The sequence below is a fragment of the Styela clava genome, chromosome 11 (assembly GCF_964204865.1).
Source record: "Styela clava chromosome 11, kaStyClav1.hap1.2, whole genome shotgun sequence".
NCBI lineage: Eukaryota > Metazoa > Chordata > Ascidiacea > Stolidobranchia > Styelidae > Styela > Styela clava.
The window spans coordinates 7,074,615-7,093,866 of NC_135260.1; the positions used below are offsets into that span (position 1 = coordinate 7,074,615).

Below are 19,252 nucleotides of genomic sequence, written 5' to 3' on the forward strand. Positions count from 1 at the left end.
ACGACCAGACTTTAAAATGTCTTTTCAATTTAATTGTGTTCGGCATGGTAACTTGCGGTTGCGTCGACTTACGACAAGATGAACGACTTACGACAAGATTACTTCTTTAAAATGCCGCGGCAATCTGCGAACATATTAATGTGAGAAAATATTGCCCGATTATAATTAGTTTGATACATATTTTTTGCGATCTTGCGAATTTGTTATCGCCGTTAGAAAAATCCCACTACCTGCTATAAATTTCCAGAACTTGATTTAGTACTTATTAAAATCTATTTAAAGTATATTGGTAAATCAAAAATACATATTCATCGCCTTGCTTTATTACTAATTTAATTCTGATCATTTCAATCTGCGGTTGTGTTGACGAAACAAAAGCAATACTACTTAGAAAATATCATGGCAATTTGTGGACACAAAAATGCGTGGTGAAGTGCCCGATTATGTTTTGTTTTGTTAGTATTTTTGTGAATTCGACAAATCTGAACTGTTCGTATAACACCTACGGCAGTACTGTACGTACCAATGTGGAGGCAGTAAAGCAAAAAATCCTAGGGGAAAATGCCCTGGTACGTATACCCGGTAGCACCCGGAATTTGGCGATTGGGAATGTCTAAGAAAGCTTTTCCAATCGATCGCGGACCATCATAAAACAAAACTTATGGTGTTCTCCGTTTTATTTTTAGTATTTTGTATTGCCGCTTTTCAATTTAGAAAATTTGGGTTGCCACAATTGACACCCACCAGAAAAGAAAATATTCCTCGTTAATAGAAACTCGCGAGAAACGCCACTTAGGTATCTTTCGACGCGTGTGCAGACTCGTGTTTTCGTCGGAAATCCGCAAGTGAGTTGTGAAATCCCATCGTTTGATTAAGTGACACGCAAGTCACCCGTCGCGTCACCTGTTACCAAATTTTCGAATAGTAAATTGCTATTCTAATAGTTGAATATTCGATATATGCCCAGCCCTACTCAGTAACCAGTAATTATTGACTCGATTAATGTTACGTGAATAAACTTGCTTTTTTGTTTTATGGAAATTCCAACGTAAATCGTAACTTGGCTGATGGTTAAGTTTCACAAAAACGTTTGCGGCCTCGCAGTGAATTTCTGGCTCGTTGTGGACTCATTTGACACCGCGGACTCGGGTTGGGGAACACTGGACTAACGTATTGCATTCTCGATTCTGAATTACATAATATAAATATATTCTTGATAAAACCTGTTATGTGTACTCGACGGAAGCAGACTTTTTCGTGTCTTATATTCTTAGTTTTATTACCCACACCGACATTTTATTCGCTTCCATTTTCATTATCTTCTAAAAGGATTTCCAACTCTGACAGACAAGTGCGACAAACCTGATTACAATTTTGGTATTAACATTTCTTTAAAGTTTTGTTTCGTGAATATTTATTAACGGAAAATATTAGCACGCTTCAATATAGAAATAATAAAAGCAAAATCAAATGTAATTATATTCAAAATAGTTTTATAACTATATATATATGATAAATAAAATGCATGTGTGCACTAAGTTTTCTGGGATAAATTGCATTGTTTTAGAAAATTTAATCAGTCAATGTAATTTGTTATTCGTAATAAAATCATTTGGTGCATTTATGCTTGGTGAATACAATTTCTAGAACACTCATATTGAAATATATATACATGTATATATGCATGAAAGGGTGGTTGCAGGAAAGAGTGATAAACATCTAGCTTTTTGCTTTTTAGTGATATTATACAAGTTTATTTGTTTTAATTTCAAGAATAATCGTATGAAATAATATATTGCTCAAGAATTTAAGTTTTAATACGAGGATAAGGACATAACGTTTGAATGTATCCGCCACGAATACGCATTACTAAGTTCACTGTTGAATTTGGCTTGATATCGTAGTCTTGTAGTAGTTTCCCTTCACACAACTCTTTTCCTCTATAAATCAGTCTCACGTGACTTGCCCCAAGTTCCCTTTTCTCAGCGACTTGACCTTTGAATTTGAGAACTTTGTCGGCAAGGTGGACGTCGAACCTGTCTTTTTTCCCTGTCATATCCTCAACAAAAATTTGCACCTTCTTAAAACACAAACTCAAAATAGAACCTTGTTCGACCCCGTTATGATTCAACCTCCCGTTGATTTCCTGTCCTTTAAACATAATAACTTGTTTATCAACGGCAAACCCTTTTCTTTTTTTAATTCTTTCTTTTACATATTCGACCAGCTCGCTTTCCTCAACGTCAAGAGTGATTCTGCCATCTTCGTGCTTCACAGTTATTCGAATAAATTTCCGTTGCTTTGCAACAACATTTACTGTATCCCCTGGTTGTATGCCACAATCTCTTACCCACACGCCGCTAATTTCCCGTTCTTTGAGATATAAGTAGATTTGATCAAAAGTAAGCTCTTTGTTTCTCAGCTCACGGACTACGGTATCTTTAAGATGAGCAACTGTCTCAGAATTTTCGTTAACGACGATTTCTTTCCTCCAACCATCTAACATTTGCACAAAAATTTTCATGTTGGTTGTACCTTAGTTTCAATGTAGAAATTTGTAATGTAGGTGTAGAACCCTTTGCCCAGTAATACAAAGTGTAGTAAAACGATAAGTACGCCTGATTGTATCTTACTTTCCTAATGCCAATTGTCATGTTTGTTCTGTGCACCAGGTATTTCTATGGTGGAACCCCAGTATCGATACGGGTATATTTATCGAGTATTCTATGACAAAGGTGCACAATATTGACCTTTGGCACCACTGTTGTCTGGGAGAGGTTTGACACGCGACCCTGTGTACAATATCAAACAAACATGAGAACGCTACGTCATCGGCTCGGCGATGTGGCACATCGTGCTAAGCGTTAGGAATACGCTCGCTATAGGAATACGTTACGGCTTTCTCTATCATCAAGTCCATGCTTCCAAAAACAAATAATTGGCTAACAAATCCCAAACCCGACATGGACTGGTAATCGGACGAGAGGCCGTGGTTCATCACCATATGATTAAGTCGTCTTATTGATTATCGTTGCATTTTTCAATGTATGATTGAGAAAACAAAATTCATATCTCTATTCCAATAAAATCATTGTTGAAGTAACAAATCTTTTTCTTTTGCTTTAAAAATTTTCTCAGCTTCTTTCAAATTAGCATCAACATAAATGTGGATTTGCTTTTTAATTACAATGCCCTCGTCTCTGGCAAATGTTCAACTTTAGAAAGTTTTTTTTCATGAAATTTTTGAATTTTTCTTGTTTCATCTTTGGATTCATTCATTCTGGATTTCGCAGCTTTGACTAACGCTTTTTTGTGTTCTGCTGTGACCACAGGAATCGGCACTTTAAGTTTGGTACCCTTGACTTTTGGATTCGAGTTCATACCACTGCATTCAATTGCTGATTGTGCAGAAGCAAGTGATTCGGGAAAATTCACAAAATCAACTTCTAATATCAATCAATCAATCATTTATTCGTCGTCACAAAAACATCAAATGCACAAAAAATTGGTACAATAAATAAATATAATAATAATGATATTTGTGCGACAGGAGTCGCGAGGGACCATATTAGGTCTTCAAGCAGCGACACCTAAAGCGCTGTTACTGATTCAGTGTAAAAAAATAACTACATTTGCTACAAACATTGACTATATCATTGAAAAAATTCGCAGCAAACGCAACTTTACTAAAATCATATAATAGAGAAAAAAAAAGAAAAACAACTCAACTATAAATTTATAAAAAAGGCATATTTGAATAAATGTATATAAGTTACATAAAAGACAAACGACAAGCGAGGGGAAAATGGTTAGACCAAAGACAAAATTGTAAGTGATTAATTGAATAGAAGTTGGTAAGCTCTAATAAATCATAAAACGTTGATATGTATATATATATATACAATACGCTCCACAGTAAGTGGGCATAAAATTTTGGCATTGGTGTAGAGGTTGCACCAAGGTTGGTAAAGTTAAAGTACCGGGTACTTTAGAAATAGACTCCTTACACCTATAGTTCCTCCGGCTTTTTGGGCAGCCATGGCGACAGTCTACAAATGCGACTACTGGGCTATGGACAGAAGATGGCGAATCATACTGAATACTCCAATCAATGGCTGATGGAAGAGAGATAATAACTAATATATTTACTTTTTAGATATAATTTGAAACCGTAATAGCCTAAAGATTTAATGGTACTTGGTAAGGCATTCCACAGTTTCACACCCGTGTATTTTATGGATTTCTGTGTCCTGCTTGATGAATATCTTGGGACATAATATGAACTTGACGAAGCTGATCTAGTAGAGTATGAATGGATATTACTCTGCTTGGGCGATTTCTTTGTGATAGTTGCAACCTCTCTCAGTTGAAATTCATCACCTTGCAGCAAAACTTTGATGTTGTCTAAGATTTTCATGTTGGCACCGATCCTAAACTGGTGCACAAAATCATGTTTCAACTTTTCGATAACTTCTAACATTTCATCATGAACCAAATTAAGATCAATAAACTCTTCAGCATCTTCTGCACGAATAAGAACTTCTTGCTTTTTTGTTTTCTTAGGTTTACCTTTATCTTCATTAAATATCACAGATGTATGGAAATTTACAGCAGTATATGGTTGCCACATCCGCGTACACAACATAACATCATTTGACAAAGTATTTTTTGCTCTGACAATATGTAAAGCTGGCCTGAAACTTTTGTTAGGTAAATAGCCCAAACTCTTCGGCCTAATCAATCTCCTACAGCACGAAATTACAGCATTTGCAGACATATTTAGGTTTTATTCCGTGGCCCAAGAGTAGAACAAACGCACTTGGTGCAAACGTTAATTAATAGACCGCAAGTTCCTGCCTTTTATTGCAGGACTTAATTGCCCACTTTCCAGATGCCCAGCAATCGGCACATGGATCATAGGTGATTCCCCTATTTTCAGTTGTTCACGTGATCCACGGTCCACACCAATGACAAACAAGCTGTTTTTGAACACGAAATGGGCCCGTGGATCGTTCCTTAATTTTGCATTTTTTTTTCTTTTTTGGGGTTGTGTTTCTTTACTACTGGTTTCTTTTTTAGGTTAAATCAAGTGAATTGCCATTGAATTTCAAATTGAATATCCCCAAAACAACTTGGTCTACTGGGCATACCGAATTGGCTTGCCTTGACGTATTTTTTTTTTTACAAATAACATATACAGGTCGACTTTTTGTTATTATTTTCTTGTTAGACTCTTACGGGTGCCACTGCTCGATAGAGGCCGTGGTCCGCCATATGGTTAAGCCGTCTTATCGATTTTCCTCTCCCCGGGATAAATGTGTAAATCCTATCCTATCCCATAACCAAATTTGGCTTCTCGTGGCCCCGCTCACCCTGAAATGTTTTTTAAATGTTCATTGCAATTTGTACAGCATATATATCAAGTGTGCTTTCAGTATGGTGAGAAAATAAACTACTGATTACTGAACTACTGGTGATCTCTGGAGCGATAATTCGCTTACATCAGAGTTATCTTACAATGATACTATGGTTACACGCACGCACGGACATCGGGACACGGCTATTAATTTCGCTCCAAACAAGGCCAAGTAGAAAATACAAACCGCCACTGAAATCTAAGCATATTGAAGCTCTTCACCCACTTACTTTGCTGTCAAACTTATCTAAGTTATACAAGCGAACCGCGCACTAATTAGCATAGTAGCTATTTAAAGCTACGCAAGTTGAAATATTGGCAGAAGCTTTGGAAATACAATCTACCAATAAATATTATCAATGTATTTGTGAGCAACAAAAACCCTATCGCCTGATGCTCCTATTGTAAGATCCCTAATAACGTTCCGGTACTAAAAAAAAAATTACAAGCTTGTTGCAGCAATATTGCTATCACCAATGTAAATGTTGTTCAATATATGACTTTTGACCATCCTATACCGCGTTTTGTCAAAGGTAAAACAAGGCCTATTTCAATTTTCTTCTGAAAAATAAGACTGTGGCTTATTTTGGAGTGGTATGTTTTATTTTCATTTATCAAAAACTAAATTACAAAGTAGAAAATTACGATATTTTCAAAAAAACAAAATATGAAACCCGATATTCATTTACTTATAAATAACCCTTTCTCTCTCACACGTTTAAGACTAATCAAGGGGAGAAGAGATTTCATACTATAGACTAGGTCAAAAAAAAATTGCGCAATCGTCTAGGTCGTATTTAAAGGGAAGGGCTTATCTTCAGGGAAACACAGTAGTTATATTCTCAAACATTGTTGGCTTAACATTGGGCCTGTTAACATACGATCTGGGCTCTTTGAAATTTGTAGCTTCGACTCGGGACATCAGCATCTTGATTTATTACCAAGCTTGTCCATGGTAATGGGGATCCCTATGGGATGGAACAACACACATTTGTATTTGCGTATTTGCCATGGAGATAATGTGAGACACGAAGCATCGTATGATTTTCGGGGAAATGATTGTAAAACATTTTGTTATGGATTTCGTGTTCATATATTTGAGCATATCTCTCTTGTTAGTTATAAAGAGCAAATTACAGTATCTTCTACATTAACTACTTTGTGATAGGCACATGTATAATAGTTATGGATCTAAAGTTAACAAAGTCAATATATTTTGTTGCTTGCGTGTCTCTTCGTGCACGTAGTCCGTACGTGTACGTAGTAGGACTCTTTATTCAAATTTTATTCTAATGGGAATCCCATGAGATGGGGCAGGCATAAATTGCTATGGGATGGGACAGAAAAATATGGACAAGCCTGCTTATTACTCGACTAGATAAGACTCTGCGTTTAGGGACTATTACCCAACACTAACAATGAGAACCAACATATTAAAAACAAAAAGTTGTTACGCCATGTCTATTTTAGGTGTCGAGTCGAGTATCACGCAGTTATTTCTTTGTCATTGTATTCCTTGTCACTGTATTTATGTTCAGCGTGACCTCTGCATCAAATATCAATCAACGCACCCGCCCACACAAACATAATACACTTATGGAATGTTTGATAAACATCAATCATAATTATAAGTCGATTCGCAGACAACATTGGTGTCGAAGGTGTATTGTGCACCTATGTCATATAATACTCGATAAATCCACCCGTATCGATACTGGGGTTCCCCCATGGAAATACCTGATGCACAGAATAAATATGACAATATGACGTCAGAGAAGTAAGATAAAATGAAGCGTACTTGTCCTTTTGCTTCATTTTGGGTTCCTGGGCGGAGAATTCTTCACCTACATTACATCATTACATCAGACAACGAATTAGCATAATAGCTGTTAAAAGCTATGCAAGTTAAGATATCGACAGAAATACAATTATGAGATACTTATAGATAATGATAACTATACCAATAAATCCTATAAATGTATTTGTACGAAGCGAAAACCATATCGCCTGATGTTCTTATTTTAAAATTTTTAGTAAGGTACTGAAAAACTAAAAATTACAAGCTTGTTGCAGCAATACTGCTTTCACCATTGTAAATGTTGTCAAGTTTATGCTTGAATTATACACCGGTAGTTATATTTCTCAAATAATGTTGGCTTGTTAACTTTTCAACATACGGCCAGCGATATTTGAAGTTTGTAACTTTGACTCGGGTCATCAGCGACTTGACTTATTACTTGATCACTTGAGTTGATCTGACTCGGCATTTAGGGACTGTTACCCATAAGCACTAACATCTTTAAAACGAAACTATTATTACGCCATGTTTATTTTATGTGCCCTTTGAACAAGTCGAGTAGGCTATATCACGCAGTTATTTCTTTGTCATTGTATTTATTCAGCGTGACCTCTGCATCAAATATCAATCAACGCACCTTGCCCACACAAACATAATACACATATGTAATGTTTGATAAACATCAATCGTAATTATAAATCGATACTGCAATTTCAGTTTTCACTTGCGAAGAGCTGACGAAATCCTGAATAAGCAAAAACACAACCTTTTTACCTTTTTGACTAATGCAGTGTTTCCCAACATTTTTTGGTCGCGGACTATTTTCTCATCAGCGAAAACGTTTGCAGACTCAAGGTGCGTTTAATGCAACCGTATTCTGTGTGAAGAAGCAATAAAACCAAACACAACAGAATTTTAACGAATTTCAATAATGGCCTTTTCTGTCGCACAATATTCAATCCATGATAACGACGAGAATTTAAAAGTCTTTTTATTTTAATTTAATTGTGTTCAGCATGGTAACTCGCGGTTGCGCCGACTTACGACAAGATGAACGACTTACGACAAGATTACTTCTTTAAAATGTCGCGGCAATCTGCGAACATAATAATGTGAGAAAATATTGTCCGATTATATTTAGTTTTGATACATATTTTTTGCGATCTTGCGAATTTGTTATCGCCGTTAGAAAAATCCCACTATCTGCTATAAAATTCCAGAACTTGATTTAGTACTTATTAGAATCTATTTAAAGTATATTAGTAAATCAAAAATACATATTCATCGCCTTGCTTTATTACTAATTTAATTCTGATCATTTCAATCTGCGGTTGTGCTGACGAAATAAAAGCAATACTACTTAGAAAATATCATGGCAATTTGTGGACACAAAAATGCGTGGTGAAGTGCCCGATTATATTTTGTTTTGATTAGTATTTTTGTGAATTCAACAAATCTGAGCTGTTCGTACAACACCTACGGCAGTACTGTACGTACCAATGTGGAGGCAGTAAAGCAAAAAATCCTAAGGGAAAATGCCCTGGTACGTATACCACGGTAGTACCCGGAATTTGGGGATTAGGAATGTCTAAAAAAGCTTTTTCAATCGATCGCGGACCATCATAAAACAAAACTTATGGTGTTCTCCGTTTTATATTTAGTATTTTGTATTGCCGCTTTTCAATTCGGAAAATTTGGGTTGCCACCATTGACACCTACCAGATACCACTTAGGTATCTATCGACGAGTGTGCAGACTCGTGTTTTCGTCGGGATTCCGCAAGTCAGTTGTGAAATCCCATCGTTTGATTAAGCGACACGCAAGTCACCCGTCGCGTCACCTGTTACCAAATTTTCGAATAGTAAATTGCTATTCTAATAGCTGAATATTTGAATATATGCTCAGCCCTACTCAGTAACCAGTGATTATTGACTCGATTAATGTTATGTGAATAAACTTTCTTTTTTGTTTTATGTAAATTCTAACGTAAATCGTAACTTGGCTGATAGAAAAGTTTCGCAAAAACGTTTGGGGCCCGCAGTCAATTTCTGGCTCGTTGTGGATTCATTTGACACCGCGGACTCGGGTTGAGGAACACTGGACTAACGTATTGCATTCTCGATTCTGAATCACATAATATAAATAAATTTTTGATAAAACCTGTTGTATTGTTGTACTCGATGGAAGCAGACTTTTTTCGTGTCATATATTCCTATTTGTATTACCCACACCGACATTTTATTCGCTTCCATTTTCATTATCTTACAAAAGGATTTCCAACTCTGACAGACAAGTGCGACAAAACCCAAATACAATTTTGGTATTCACACTTCTTTTAGGTTTTGTTTTATTATTATTTTTACGAAATTAATAGCACGCTTCAATATAGAAATAATAAAAGCAAAATCAAAGGTAATTATATTTAAAATAATAATATACGTATATATAATAAACAAAATGTAGGTGTGCACTGGGTTTTCTGGGATAAATTGCGTTTTTTTACAAAAATCAATCAATCAATGCTATTTGTTAATCGTAATGAAATTATTTGGTGCATGTATGCTTAGTGAAAACAATTTCTCGAAGACTAATATTGAAATATATACATGTATATATGAATGAAAGTATGGTTGCAGGAAAGAGTGATGAACGTCTAGCTTTTTGCTTCTTAGTGATATTATACAAGTGTATTTATTTTAATTTCGAGAATAATCGTCTGAAATAATATATTGCTCGAGAATTTTAAGTTTTAATACGAGGATACGGACATAACGTTTGAATTTATCCGCCACGATTTCGAATTACTAAGTTCACTGTTGAATTTGGCTTGATATCGTAGTCTTGTAGTAGTTTCCCTTTACACAACTCTTTTCCTTTATACATCAGTTTTATCTGAGTTGCCTCAAGTCCCTTTACCTCAGCGACTTTTACTTTGAATTCATGAACTTCGTCGGCAAGATGGACGTCAAACTCGTCTTTTTTTCCTCTCATATCCTCAACAAAAATTTGCACTTCCTCAAAAAACAAGTTCAAAGTTGACCCTTGTTCAACCCCGTTATGATTCAACCTTCCGTTGATTTCTTGTCCGTTGAACATGATAACTTGTTGATCAACGGCAAACCCTTTTCTTTTTTTAATTCTTACTTTTACGTCTTCGACCAGCTCGCTTTCTTCAACGTCAAGAGTGATTCTGTCATCTCCGTGCTCCACTGTTATTCGAATGAACTTTCGTTGCTTGACAACAACATTTACTGTATCCCCTGGTCGTATGCCACAATCTCTTACCCACACGCCGCTAATTTCCCGGTCTTTGAGATATAAGTAGATTTGATCAATAGTAAGCTCTTTGTTTCTCAGCTCACGGACTACGGTATCTTTAAGATGAGCAACTGTCTCAGAATTTTCGTTAACGACGATTTCTTTCCTCCAACCATCTAACATTTGCACAAAGATTTTCATGTTGGCTGTACCTTATTTTTAATGTAGAAATTTGTAATGTAGGTGTAGAACCTTCTGCCCAGTAATACAAAATGTAGCAAAACGATGAGTACGCCTGATTTTATTTTACTTTCCTAATGCCAATTGTCATGTTTGTTCTGTGCACCAGGTATTTCTATGGTGGAACCCCAGTATTGATACGGGTATATTTATCGAGTATTCTATGACACAGGTGCACAATATTGACCTTTGGCACCACTGTTGTCTGAGAGAGGTTTGGCACGCGACCCTGTGTACAATATCAAACCAACATGAGAACGCTACGTCTTCGGCTCGGCGATGTGGCACATCGTGCTAAGACAGTCCTGGGCAAGTTGCGGCCCGCGGGCCACATCCGGCCCGCGGCAACGTTTTATCCGGCCCGTGAGCAAGTTTCTAGATTTAAACACTTTTTTCATTTACATATAAAATATACTTTGATTGCGAACAAAAGAATTTTTAGGACAAAGAAAAAGTCGATAATACATTCGACTAAATTTCCCTTAATTAAATCGCCGATTGTTTTCATCATCTCGAGGTGTTATTTACGTCATGGATTATTCTCCTCGAATCACAAATTTTTCTGAACATATATATGTCTTGTATACGGAACTGTGAAACCATTAAAAAAATCGAGTTATTATATAATCATCGGCGACGAGATGCTAAAGATAAATAAAGAAGTGAATCTGCAAGCAACCTAAATCTAGATTTAGAGCGGCAATATAAAATGCTAAAAATTGAACAGAAACAAGTTATGATTCAAACGGCTCGCGACAGATTAAAAACGCTTTTGTGAAAATGGAAACTAAAAAATTTCTGTCAGATTTTTAATTGCGTAGCTTTCGTGGGCGCGATGTACCTTTTGGTCAATTGTATAACTACCGACGGGGCCTGATTTATAAGATAATTAATGTAAGGTAAACTCAATCGTTTTTCAAGTAATAATCTGGCACGTTACCTCACATTTTATTGTCCGCGGAATGCGGTGGTATTTCAGAATTGTAAGGCTTATATTTTATCAAAGCAGCCGCGGGCTAGGTTGAAAACAACAAGACATTTCAATGTGCCCGTATCAATGCATTTTAAATATATCCGTATCGCAAAAATAGATATAGTATATAAAGTATATCGCACAATTTTAAATCCACAGATAGCCGTGGTATATAGAGCAGACTTTTGAGCTCGCAACGCCTTCCAATGCATTAAAATTACCGCGAACCTTGTTCACCTTAAAAATGCTATGATGACAGCAAAGTTATATGAATCACGATGTTTGGCCACCAAAGGCATGGTCCTAGTTCTGCATTGTTACTCACTTTCCACCATTAATGACAGGATTCGGCATTGTTATGCAAGCGTTCCGTTTCTCTGATCCAATGTATTGTCTCGAAATCGCCAGATTTATGTTTTAAACTAATTTTATTAAATGCGCTTTGAATAAAATTTCTAACAAAGTACAATAGATATACTACTTATTTATATACTTACTTATATATAGTACGTATTTAAATGTGTAATATAATACAATAAAAACGCGCAACTGACTCTACTTAGTCCGGCCCGCCACTGCATTTTGAATATTCAATGTGGCCCGATACCAAAAATAATTGCCCAGCCAGGTGCTAAGCGTTAGGAATACGCTCGCTATAGGAATACGTTATGGCTTCCACCATCATCAAGTCTATGCTTCCGAAAACAAACAACTGGCTAACAAATCCCATACCCGACATGGACTGGTAATCGGACGAGAGGCCGTGGTTCATCACCTTAAGTCGTCTAGAATTACGTTTAAAAATGCAAAATCTAGAAGCAGACATTAAACTGGAATATTTTCTAGTAATTTACCGAGAGGGTGATTTCTTGTAAGACATGTGCATTGGGGCGCTTATCGAGTCAAATAAAGTCAAGATTTTTCAAAACATAATACGTTTTCTTTTTATTCAAAATTACATAAGGACAGTTATATTGAATCTACACTCTATCAATTACAATATACCACGTATAAGTCACCTCGAAAAACGTGATCCTACTTATTTGACAAGCAAGTAGCAATCGTTATCAGAGGGAACATTATGTGCGTACATCCCGTTTCGACTTCGGGTAGTAATATCATGCTTTCCAAACTTTTAGTCAACCAAATAATAACCGATCATACGACTAAACAATTAGCGCAGGTATCCAGTTTCGACTCGCGATAGTAATATCATGATTTCCAACTTTATATTTTCGAGTCACAAAATCAGCGCTGTTTATACATGACACCCTCTGTACGGTATCGACATTATATTATTACCATTATAGTTCATAGTGCAGAGGCAAATTTAACCAACGAATATCTCTGTAAGTTTAGTTTTGCGATATTTAACTGCTGAAATATTCTTCAAGCAATGGGAATGCTTATCATATACTTAACTTTCTATGCCCATACAGTGTTGAGTGCGGCAGGTAAATTTATATTAGTTTTACGTATTTCAACACTATTGTATATTTTCAATATATTTTTCAAGGTATATTTCATGTGTTCGCTATATATTGGAAGTTTATTTGAGAATAGATAATATATATTATGATAACCGCATGCAGAGAGATGCAGACTAATAATATTAGACTTGAAGTAGTATTTGCGACGAAAAATGTATTGTGAACACCTTGAAATAATATAGCAAATTAACATAAGTTTAGTACAACTTAACTAACTGAAAATAAATTGCGGAAAAAAATAAAACAGAAAAGCGAATGTTTTCGATAATGCCAAGATTTCCATTAGCAAATCGCAACGCAAATCTAACCGATAATTATTAAACAATATCACGCTTTTCTTTCACAAATTTCAGCATCAGAAAGCTGCTGGATATCAGCAGTATGCGATGGAACCCCAACATGGATGAAACTTCCTTCGTTTGCTTCTTGTGTAAGTTACAATGCTTGTTCATATCTGCGATCATCTTTGTGTTATGTTTATGTATTACGTATTTTTGTAATCATTAAAATTGAAAAATCTATACTAATGGCTAGAGTCAATTTATGAATACAGATGATCTTGAATTTCTTTGGTCAGTGTTCATGTCAAAATAATGAACTAATATGTTATTTGTATTTATTTTTGTATGGGCGTGATCCTAGTTATAGACAAATACTTTCTATATACTTATAGTGTCGGATTCTTGCGATGCATTTGCGTTATACAAATACGATATGTAAATATTTGAGTTCAGCCGGAGTGCAAACATTGCCTATCACTAATTTATTTTTCTTTGTTTCGAATATACTCGCTGTGTTACTCACGATACAACTCATGAAAAAAAGGTCCTAAATCCTAATTATATCCCTACATTTCATCTTAATTATTTCTATTGTTTCAAGTGAAATACTCAAAATAACCTTTCCCTTTTCAATATATGCCCTCAAGTTGACAACACTTCTAATATTTTAGAAAGACTCATCGAATTATAACCTCAAAGAAAAAGTGCAGGAACTCGGTAGTAAGTAACAGTTGATCTACATCTCACTAAAATCGAGCGATATATACTCACGCGGCCATATTGGATAATGATATTCATATTGAATAAAAAGAGTCGTTCAATGTTATACTTAATTTTCGACGTCTTGGAGAACTACGGATCCAGAGGGTGGCGTATATTATGGTATTGACTCTTATTTGGTGTAGTTTTTAAAGCACTATCCGAAAATTGTTTCATGTCGGTGAAAATGCGAAATTGCGAATTTGAAATGTTTTTTATACGTTGATTGCTATACGACACATATTTTAACAGGCGAAGTAGCTACATTGAGGACTCAAATTCTTGACTTCGAAAATCGATTGAAAGATTTTATGGCAAACCCCTCAACAACGGACAATATGAGGACCTCGACCACGACAGGATTAAAAACAACTCCTACCACCACAGCGACCCCAACTCAAGGTTTGAGAAACCGTATATGAGGCTGGCAAACATGATATCATCAGACGAAATGATTTTTATTCATTTGTTGGACAAGATGAATCAATTTTTATATTTTTGCAAGTGTTGGTCCATGGAAATGGAATATAAATTAAAATGTTTTACCCGAAATTAACCACCTCGATATTTGCGGGCCAATTTCGGCGCCTTTTCTTGCGAGTATTTTATAATGAATTCACAAACGGGACTTAAGATTACTCAACGGAACTTTTCTTAAACTTCATTAAACTGGATAAAATAAATGTGAATGTCCCTCTTATGATAATAATCGAATATTATTAACTAATATTATTGGAATTAAATTAATTAGGCATTTTACAAACGACCGGCGTTTACAATAATGTTGACATATAGTACTTGAATCGTGAATATATATATTCCAAATTTTGATATTTGGGAATTCTAAGCATGAAGTGAACTAGTAGAATTGTTTGCTCAAAAATAAATAAATTAATTCGTTCCGGTGCTTAAATGGTCCTAGGAAAATTCGCGGCAGGAAATTTTGCCGCGTAGGAAAAACTCGCCGCAGGAAATTTCGCCGCGTAGGAAAAATCGACTAATGAAAAATCGCCGCAGGAGCATTTTGCTGTAAACCAAGTATTTGTGATAAAAACAGTTTGGTTTTTCAAATACTTTTTTATTTAATAAAAATTCATTATATAAGAGCATAGCTTAGCCCTAACTCTATAAATCAAACAGTTTTTATCGCAAATACTTGTTTTACAGCAAAATCCTCTTGTGGCGATTTTTACGCGCGAATTTTCTTATGCGTCGAAATATCCTGTGGCGAGATTTTCCACAGTGAAATTTCCTGCGGCCAATTTTTCGGACACGGCTTGAATTACTCGCTTAATGAGCCAGTTTGTTTTATTAATTCAATCTCATTTGTGTTTTAGGATATGACTGTTTTTATAACGATCGCCAGCACTGCTATGAACTGTTTACAAATGGTTCTAAAAGAACTCAGAGTGAATACAAAAAAGAATGCACAAAACGGCCAGGAGGGGATTTTGCTGATTACGAAAAAATCAAAAATATTCCAGATTTCGGAAAAATGTTATCTGATAGAAGAGATACTTCTCTACCTAATGCCTTGCTGATGAAATCTTCGATAACCAATGTTAGTCTGCTCAAATATATATTTTTATTTCTAATTAATGCAAAGAAGTAGCTTGAGTAGCTTTTGAAAATGAAACTGAACTGACTGAAACAAAAATCACAGTGCTACAGTCTAGCTTTGACACTTTATATGTCTAATGACTATAATATGTCTATGTAATGTAATAACAAACTGTAATGTAATAACATTGCCTTTTTAAAACTATTGCTGGAAATTTGATCTTTGTGCTTTCAAGTTTTCAGCAATAAAGTTTTATAAACTTCATCTAGTTTACATATTAACTTTTCGACTTCGTTTTTCTAAAAAGAAAATGTGATCGAATTTTTTTTTTTATCTAATGCAGGTTGGTAACGCGCTTATGTGGGGATATTCAATTGTTTTCACAACAGACGATGAATATGAAGCATATTTTGCTTTGTGCCGTTCAGACTTTCCTGACAACCCGGTATACTCTGGAGAGTATGAATATAATGTAGCTTAACAAGAAAAGACTTTCGACTGATTACTTTATCTTTAAACAGACAATTTTATTCGTCTTTATTGGACACGTTAGTGGACATAACGATCGTTTTGCATTATTTTTGGAAAACTTAAAAAGTCGCTTTTCTCTTTAAATACTAGACGAATTTCTTCAAAATTTTCAGCGGTTAAAAAAAGAATTTTCTTCTAGAAGGCTATTTATTACTTTTATTTATTTCAAATATTTCTGTTAGCTTTGTGGGGTTCGCTTTTTTGTTTGCTATGACGTCACCGACCGTCAGCTGATTTCGTGCTCGGCGTTTGCCGATGAATCTAGTGCTTAGCAATAGTAGGAAGTTTATTATGCCAAACGGTGGACTGTGGTATGATTTTCGGAAATTGGCAAAATGCTCTACGTGTCCAAATATTTGAGCATAGCTTTCTTGTTTTGTCAAAGTGATGGGTGATCGGGTGATCATACCAAGTGTAGAAAAATGTTTATTAAAATATCTACAATGTAAATGTATAAGCGAAAAAAATTATTTTGCAGAAAATAGCATAATAAAGATAAAAAAAAATAGAATTCATTGTTATTTTCCATATATCCTTCCTTTGCCTTGACTACACGCCTCGATCTGTTTGGAACTTGACTGCACGAGGCACGTGTGGTTTCTTTTGACATTTTGTCCCAACAAGTCATTATTCTATGCTTTAGAGCAGTTGTTCTCAAATTAAGGTCACTAGTGGTAGACGAGCAGCTTTGAATTATTGCAACAATTAACTTTTGTATTCGCTAAACAGCGTTTATAGCGCTACCAATCCTTGTCTTTAGAGATCGCCCTCATCCGTTACTGTATACCAAAAACGGAACAGGCATGTTTTCGCCGTTTTGCGTTTTACGTCACAATGTGGCGGCATTAAACCGCTATCAACGACGTTTAGCGAATGGTTAGTTGTTGCAATAATTCAAAGCTGCTTCCGCACCACTTGAAAAACTTCCGTGTATCACTAGTGGTGGGCGCAACTCAGATTGAAAACAACTGCTCTAAGGCGTAGAATGATGACTTGTTAGAACAAAATTTCAGAAGAAACCATACCCCGTGCAGTCAAGTTTCAATCAGATCGAGGCGTGTAGTGAAGGCAAATGGAATATATATATATCATAAAATAACAATGAATTCTATTATTTATCTTTATAGGGTTATTTTCTGCCAAATCCTTTTTTCTCTCTTACATTCATATTTTAGATATTTTAATAAACATTTGTCTACACTTGTTCTGATCATCCTGTATATAATAGTATCTGTCCAGCAATCTGTGAATTAAATCTAGATCAAGTTGTTTTTATTACAAAAATTAATATTAGATGTGAGCTATGCAAATTGGTCATAAATATTACTAGAGCTATACACGACTACAAGTTTTCAAATACTAACGCCCGGCAGAACATCTCACCTCTTCAAATGTGTATATACGCCATTGCAACACTTTTATTTTTGGCCGAACAATTTTAATGGCTAGTATTCAGATTTTCTGTAGTTTTATGTAACTTTATTACAATAAAAGTTGTACTGAGAAGCTTGCCTCAATCTATGATTTCTAGACTGTGATATAGGATAGGGTATATATTATGGTCATTCAAAATGCACCATATGTGCAGGTAAAAAATTAAAGATCGCGATAGGTCTCGACAAAATTATTCGAGCTATTTAGCAGTCGACAATCCTAGTGTATATTACATACCATAGAATTATGAATAGAATATATTTAATTGAAATAATCTTATTATTGCAAACAATTGTGAAAGCGGTCTACTCTGACAACAGCATATGCGGAGCTTCCTCATTGCTAATATGAGACAATGATTTATTAAGCAGTCAATGCAGAAATTCAATTAATTGACTCTTGAATCAAATTCAAATGCGTTCCAATTCATTCTATTGTGTCTCCTGGATTTACTATCAAATTCAACTATTCATATTACCATAGCTGAAGACAATATAGTATTGAAATTGAGGATTGAATTACCATATTGTCAGTTTATATACACCGTTGAATCTTCCGATGATCTATCTATTTAATTGGGTAATTTTTTTGCTAGTTACTCTAAACTACAGAATGGTTGGCTCGTGTTGACTGCTAATTTATCAGTATAGGCAATACAATGGAGAAGCTATTTTATCATAAAATATTGCAGATTATAATTCATTCAGAAAAATTTTATATTTATAACGACAAACTATTATCAAAATCAACTCAATCCAAGCAACAGTTCAAGCTGAACGAGCATAGACGAAATGCATTACACTAACTGTTACTTAAATTAGAGAGCAACAGAAATATAATTAAAAGGTTAATTACAGCACATACTCTAGTATTTTATTGATGAATAGCACCTAACATGTTTAACAGTTTTTATACTTATTACTTAACCACGATATACGCAGATAATGATGTTGAGTTAATAAGCTCTAGCTAAAACGATATGAACATATGTACTCATGGTTAGAGCTTTCTAGGAACACTGCTACCTTATTTTTGTGATACGTTTTTTACGTAAAACCCTGCAGTGCTTCTGGAATACTGAAATGTCGACGAAAACTTGAAACGCATGGCTTATTTGCAGCCTTGCTACAGGACACATAAGTGAATGACATCTCGCTACTTGCATAACACCACGTAGGCTTGCATTTCACATCTTTCCTTTTGATAAAATTTAATTTTTTACTCTTTTACCTTGTGAATTAGTACAAATTATTATCAAGGAAAAAATGATTCTTAAAAAAAATTCACAAACGGGAAAAATTGTTCTATTATTTTGAGACCGTATAAACGGCCAGAAAACTCAAATTTGTACTGGCCTTGGAAAAGCTGCGTAGTAATACCAGTCTGATCGAAACTGTGATATAATTTGTATTTTCTACGGACAGAATTATTTAGAATCAATTACTCATTATAATTTATTTATTTCGATTTATTTGCAAATATTATTCACATGGTTATGGTTATGTAGAATT

At 35.0% G+C, this 19,252-nt stretch overlaps 3 protein-coding genes and 1 pseudogene across 3 annotated transcripts; 1 reads left to right on the top strand and 3 right to left on the bottom strand.

The window, feature by feature from the left end:
• Positions 1-1,807: 1,807 nt before the first annotated feature.
• LOC120348001 (uncharacterized) lies at positions 1,808-2,524 on the bottom strand. The gene has a single exon (XM_039418113.2). The coding sequence runs from the start codon at positions 2,522-2,524 to the stop codon at positions 1,808-1,810; it is 717 nt and encodes a 238-aa protein (XP_039274047.2).
• A 564-nt stretch (positions 2,525-3,088) lies between these two features.
• Positions 3,089-5,014, bottom strand: LOC120348000 (uncharacterized; annotated as a pseudogene).
• A 4,981-nt stretch (positions 5,015-9,995) lies between these two features.
• On the bottom strand, positions 9,996-10,673 carry LOC120347999 (polyubiquitin-like). Its single transcript, XM_039418111.2, has one exon. The coding sequence runs from the start codon at positions 10,671-10,673 to the stop codon at positions 9,996-9,998; it is 678 nt and encodes a 225-aa protein (XP_039274045.2).
• A 2,209-nt stretch (positions 10,674-12,882) lies between these two features.
• LOC120347353 (uncharacterized) lies at positions 12,883-18,833 on the top strand. Its single transcript, XM_078118193.1, has 6 exons — positions 12,883-13,139; positions 13,529-13,605; positions 14,128-14,176; positions 14,468-14,617; positions 15,553-15,776; positions 16,120-18,833. Exons 1-6 carry the CDS (start codon positions 13,082-13,084, stop codon positions 16,255-16,257), a joined length of 696 nt encoding a protein of 231 aa, XP_077974319.1. The 5' UTR covers positions 12,883-13,081; the 3' UTR covers positions 16,258-18,833.
• Positions 18,834-19,252: the final 419 nt, after the last annotated feature.